This window comes from Hetaerina americana, unplaced genomic scaffold, assembly GCF_022747635.1.
Source record: "Hetaerina americana unplaced genomic scaffold, ioHetAmer1.1.p SCAF_12, whole genome shotgun sequence".
NCBI classification, from domain to species: domain Eukaryota; kingdom Metazoa; phylum Arthropoda; class Insecta; order Odonata; family Calopterygidae; genus Hetaerina; species Hetaerina americana.
In genome coordinates, this window is record NW_027286292.1 from 3,207,769 (window position 1) to 3,213,848 (window position 6,080).

General features: G+C 42.3%; 1 protein-coding gene across 1 annotated transcript; it reads right to left on the reverse strand.

Moving 5' to 3' along the window:
- Positions 1-1,266: 1,266 nt before the first annotated feature.
- Positions 1,267-4,349, reverse strand: LOC139685789 (secreted protein C-like). Its single transcript, XM_071582907.1, has 2 exons — positions 4,109-4,349; positions 1,267-2,021 (listed from the first exon to the last, which is right to left on the reverse strand). The coding sequence occupies exons 1-2, from the start codon at positions 4,347-4,349 to the stop codon at positions 1,267-1,269; spliced, it is 996 nt and encodes a 331-aa protein (XP_071439008.1).
- Positions 4,350-6,080: the final 1,731 nt, after the last annotated feature.

Consider the following 6,080-nt stretch of genomic DNA (forward strand, 5'->3'; position numbering starts at 1 on the left):
TTCAAGTTACCAAAATATCCTTCATACAACTGCTCCTCCGCAATCGTAATTAATAATTAATTTCCTTCGGTCTAATCGAAAGAAAACTGCCTGATGTGAACACTGTCAACTTCGTTTAGAAGGATTAAAGAGAGAGAAATGGCATAATTATATCAATGCGTCTCCCGCGAGCCAACAGGTTTTGGAGCCTTAGAAATTATTTTTACCAATTCATTTTGTGGAAAACCGTTTAACAATATCCAGATTACAAACCAATTCCAGTTCTTCGGAAGAAAATTTCCAATTGAGGCTGTGAAATAAATATAAATTACATCAATGACCAAGGATATATGAACACATAAGAAGTAGATAAAATTTCTTGAGAGGATTCAATGTTTTATTTGGTCTGAGAGCATTGGACCCTGAAACAATACAAATGAAACTACTACTAAGCATCCGTTTAAGAAGATGTTACAACCAACAGTAAATTTTAACCCAACTATAATTTCATTTAGAAAGGGTAATAAAAACAATATCGAAAGAACAGGTAACGATACGGGCGAATGACCGAATCGTTCACTTCCTCTTCATAGTTTTGCGAGACCAGCTTTATGAAGTAGTGTCGGCAATACTGGTAAATTATCTTTGGTAACATGGAAAACCAACTCACTAAAGCCGGTGATGGAACTTACGATCACTTAGCATCCATTAACGATAATGTAGAAATCCTTAGGTGAACTTTTCACATAAGAGTCGCAATTCCTAAAAACAAATCCATGTTTACCTACTCATGTTCGAGTTTAAAACACCATGCTTAACAATTCTTTTTACATCTTTCTGTATTCTTTGGTCTGGAGCTCTTCTATTAATAGATAAACAGCAAATCTTAATCAGATGTAAGTCAAAGAAATAATAATTAAAGCGGCGAGAGAAACATTTTAAACAACTGCAATACCCCCATATGCTCTCCTAACCAACAGGAGAGACAGTTCCTTGGTTTCACGCACTGCCAGAGGTAAATATGACAAACTTCGGCCTCAAAATGTACGTAGTTGTAGCTATACAAACAAGGCGGCTCAAGCAATTCGACCGTCCACCAGAGTGTCACAAAACTAGACGGGCATACGACCACAGACGGGCCTTCCAACTCTCCCGCCAGTCCGACATGCCGGTGCCGGCAACCACAATTGCAGCATCCACGGAGCGTAAGGGGTCCAGAGGTTTTCCCATGCCAGGGTTACACCCACTCGGGGCGTCGACGTGATCGTGGAGAGGGGCGGTAGGCTGTCAGTACGGCCTCCACACTCCGGCATCCGTGTGCGTCCTACTCTGCTGCCCCATCGCTCCCAGCCTTTGAGCCGCGGCCACCCCGCCCCCCTGCACAGCCGAGTGCTGCGTGGGATCCGCTTCGTTCTGCCCCATGGGCGGCAGCGACCTTCCGACCCCCTGACCAACGGCCCCCAGGATATCCCCCCTCTGCGCGGCCCCCGTGCCTCCGTTTATCTGCTCCATGGCGCTCTGGAGCTCGCCACCATGCAAGTGTAACTGGTTTTGGCTCACACTGGTGTACAGCTGTGAATAGAGCAACGAGGCGGGGAGCACGGGCGTGCTAAGGTAGAGACCAGCGTTGGGCGCCGACGAGGCGCCGTACGTCCCCTGCCCCACCAGGGAAAAGTTGCCGTTGGGTGGGAGGTGGCCGGAGGCGGAGGGCGTGCTGGAGTTGGCGAGTAGGGTAGACGCCCCTTGCTGGCCGACGGCCGCACCGCCCGCGGCTGCGCTCCCGCCGCCGCCCCCGCCGCCGCCGCCCCCGCTTCCGCCGGACATGGGAGACCCAACGGAGTCCGAGAGGGAACGGGAGAGGGCGAAGTCGTTAGCGGAGTTGGAATACCGCGCGGCGGGCGGTGGGGTTGGCGAGCGGTCTTGATGTGGCCCCGCCAGCGACTCCACCGCCGCGCCGCCGCTGCCTTTGAGTCGGGAGTCGCCGGTGGAGGAGGCAGCGAAGTCTGCGGGGGTACCGGAGGAAACGCCGTTGTCTGGGATCACTGCGGGCACACAAAGATATTCATTTCTAGTTCTATGTGAGCTTCAGAGTCGATTCTAAGGCCATGCAGGTAGCAACAAGCCAAAATTGATGGTGCTCAACAAGTTCATGCGAATTTGGTTTGGAGGACGAGGTCCAAGCTCAAACATTCTTCATGCTTTCAGCACTATATAAGCATTCCAATGTGTTGGCAATTGTATGGCAAGGCGAGAAGCGAAACCAACATCCACAAGGCAGGTTGTCAAGATGGAGAAGTAAAAAACTAGAAGAAACTAGTCTTCTCCTTTCCGTGTATTTATTTAGTTTAGTATGTATTTATTCAAATGTACTTTGACTCTAATATTTATTTTTGATCGTAATATTAAAAAAGTTCATTATTGTATGAATAAATCAATATTTGGTCACTTATGGAATATTTTTATCCCATACATTAGTTTTACAAATAGTGTTGAAATACCGGCATGCTTTTGCTTCATACTTATAATCAATAATGCAATAAATAAACGGGTAAGGTAAAACAATTTTCTCTGCAAAACTACCCATAGATGTACTGCAATCCATTTATACCATAGACTACATTTCGTCTATTTCTTTACTCATAACCTGCTACTCCAATTTGAATGTTGAAGAACAGATGTGTAAGATGAATTCATAAAAAAAATGGTTGGCTTGCTTAGAGAATACCTATGGTTAAAATATTCACTGTCATACTGTGTAAAGGAGAATATCAAATTTGTTTCCTAATATGCATTATACTCGATGCTCTCCAGGATGACAGGGGATGATTCGAGCTCTGAGGAGATGTCCGAAGCGCTCCTTGGAAGACTCTTTAATACCAATTTAAGCTTAACTGTAAGGCTTAACTGTAAGGCTACAGGTACTCATAATGTTTAGTCTCTCACCATAATCACAAATTTAAAAAAAGAAGGATGAGAAACTATCAAGCTTTTAATTTTATCGACAGATATCATTTATCTGAATTTCCATACATTTATTTTTCTGTTCTATTGCAAAATTCGTGAAATAGATGCCAGAACTAGCCGACTTAAGGACTCCTTCTTCCCACGGACAATACGGGATAGTAACTGCAGGGTTATAGATAGCAAAAATTCCACTTGCCACCCTCAGCGTCTAAAAAATGATTAGTTGTATTTAAATGCATGCTCTTCCACTAACCTTATGTGTTTTGTTATAATAACCCATTCTTTCCGAATGACCTCATTCGTGTTCTGTTCATCTGTTTTTAAGTTTCCCTTTCAATCCCTCGTCCCTCTCCGGGGGGGGGAAATTCCTGCTACCTGCAACGTAGGGTCGCATTCCCTGCCTTTTACAGACTCTTTGGGGGTGGAGTGTTTCGTGGTGCATTTTCATGTGGTAGTGATGTTTCAGTTTCTTGCTTGTTGTGTCCTGGCTTCCGTGTTGTAGGATGGCTTTCGTGCTGCATAATGGAGTGCAGTTTTTTGGTTGTTTTGCGGTATATGTGTTTGCATGAGTATTGGACGAAGGGATTTTAGCATGAGTGTGTGTGCTGCTGTGGGTGTGATTTTCCGTGTTGTTTTTTTTTGCATGTGGTATTTTTCCTTTTTACGGTTGGTGACCTAACACGCCCTTGCGGCAGCTTGCGGGGTATTATGTAGATGTAGAAAGATTGTCTCTACCCGAGGTGTATGGACGTCCTCTAAAGATTAGGCAAGATAGGCATGAGGATTTATGTCAACTTGCAGAGATATCATCATTAAGTATCACATGCTTTATGGTAATGAGTATCATATGCTTAATAACATATGCATTTAGTTTCCTCCTGTTCACGCTTATACCGGATAAGGAATGTATTTCTATCATGCGTGCTATTGAAGAAATTGCGTAAGACTGATGAAAGATTCTATCAATCTATGCTTGAAAACAAATGCATATTACACTCAAGCTCAAGCATCAAACATTAAGAATAAATTACGAATAGGAATACAGCAGCGTGGCGGAATAATGCTTCAGTGGTTTATGTAAAACAAAGATGCACAAACATGCAAAATCGTAAGAAATGAAAAGGCATCATACAATAGAACTATTGGAAATTTAGGTCTGACTTACGCGAGGAAATGGTGCTCCCCGAGTTGAAAGCGTCTTGCGTGGAAGTGCCAGCTGCCGAGGCTGCGGCCGTGCCTTGGCCGTTGAGGTCGGCGGCGGGGAAGCCGAGAGTGGGCGCGTTGAAGCCGCCAGACGGAGCTGCACAACTCCCCAGGCCTCCGCTCAAGTACGATGAGTACGGACTGGTGCCGTAAGTTCCCCAGTGGTGACTGTTGGAAGCACTCAGTCCAAACGCTTGGCCCATATCTGTTGAGGGGAAATGGAGCAGCTCTAGAAATCATGTTGCACAACGGAACTGTTATTCTATGTTACCAATGAAGAACAGGTCCTACGTGGAGGGAAAAACGCGGCCGTTTTTTTGTTTCGAATGTAAAAAATATTAGTATTACTTAGTCTTAAAACAAAAAAAAAATAAAAATGGTAAAGTTAGTCACTTTGGTTTGGGTGGGGTGAAAGAAAAAAGCTTGACCGTACTCTTTATACTGAAATAGCTGCAATGAGACAATTCATTGAAACGTGGCGCATTTAAATTTTCAAATATCGCTAAAACATTTCCACGCAAAGGTCTTCAATTCTGAATAGATTTTATGGTGAACATTTTCGTATTCGTACGCATACGCGGCATAAACAATGCTTCTGCCTTACCCGGATAAAAGTGGAAAGCATGGAACATCTGGAGGCAGAAAAATCGATTTCATCCTAGGCTCGATCCAACAGGTGATAAAAATAACGACTATCGATCTAAAAGCTTTTTGCGATATTGTTTCTCTTGACCTGAAAAATGTGTCCACTAAACATGTTTACCTCATTTAACCTCGTGAGATATTGACTGTCTTAGCTCCTTCACATGCGAAATATTGCTGTTTTGGCAATATGAACACAGTTTGAACGTAAAATTTCAGTGGAAAAACACGCATGGCCTTTCAATATTATTTGTCTGAAGAGCGTGCATGTGGGGATGGAGCCACTCTGAATAAATAAATTTTTGTACGTTTTTGCTACAGGTACTTTTTTATACTCAGTCTCGCTGTCTAATAGCCGCACTGATCAGACGATCGGAATGTCATAATCAAGGTGACCGCCAGCAATTTGACAAATAGCAGGCAAAATATGTCCAACACAAAGAAATTTACATCAATTTTTTGAGGGAATTTTCAAAGTATCGAAATATGGCTGGACATTATAAAGCTATCTGCTACTCCATCGGAGCAGCTTATTAAATTAACGGCCAATTAATGTTATTATGCATGCAGTATGTTAGATAGTAACAATACTAAAAGGAATAAATGAGTACGGCTCGTAACCAGAGTAAGATATGCATTTACTTGTGGATGCGATAAAAGGGGAAAAAAACCCAAAAGTAAAAAATTCAATTGTAAGATGCAAGAGAGGAGGCGGTTGACTGATAGAGCGGCTGATGAGGCGGATGTGGAGAAAAGTAACATATTCAAGGGTCACTCTCTTAGCGTCAAATTATATATTTACATTGAGTGCCAAAGTGGAAGGGCAAATGGAAGAATTCCGATGTAAGAAGAATACGAATGCAAGGGTTTAGTTTTAGTGAGAGAGAATCTGATGAAGTTATATGGAAAGCTGCAGTTTGGAATGTACCTACGTATTAGAAGAATCATGAACGAAAACAAAAATAAAGTATAGTTAAAAAGATATCCACAACATACATGCATATGTTAATATAATTGGTACATTTTCAATAAATATTTGAAAACATTATCAAAAGTCGTAGCAAAAATTAGTAAATTATCAATTAAAATTACTTAACTTTTACACACACGAAATATCCGTTTGCAAGAGGACTCTTTTCTTCGTGCCTTGAATTTCTTCCTCAAAAGATAATGCTGAAGAACAAAATATGTTACTCATTTCCCGTAGTATAGAAATGTAGTTCACGTAAGTGAATTAAATTTCTAAACTTAAAACAATGCAACAATTTCAAAGCTTAAAATTCATTACCCTG

Bases quoted from the DNA above. Each gene is read 5' to 3' on its own strand.
- LOC139685789 (XM_071582907.1), bottom strand. From the start codon at position 4,349: ATGGGCCAAGCGTTTGGACTGAGTGCTTCCAACAGTCACCACTGGGGA. The intron at 2,022-4,108 runs GTAAGTCAGACC...GTGTGCCCGCAG, and splicing joins GGGGAGCACCATTTCCTCGC to TGATCCCAGACAACGGCGTT.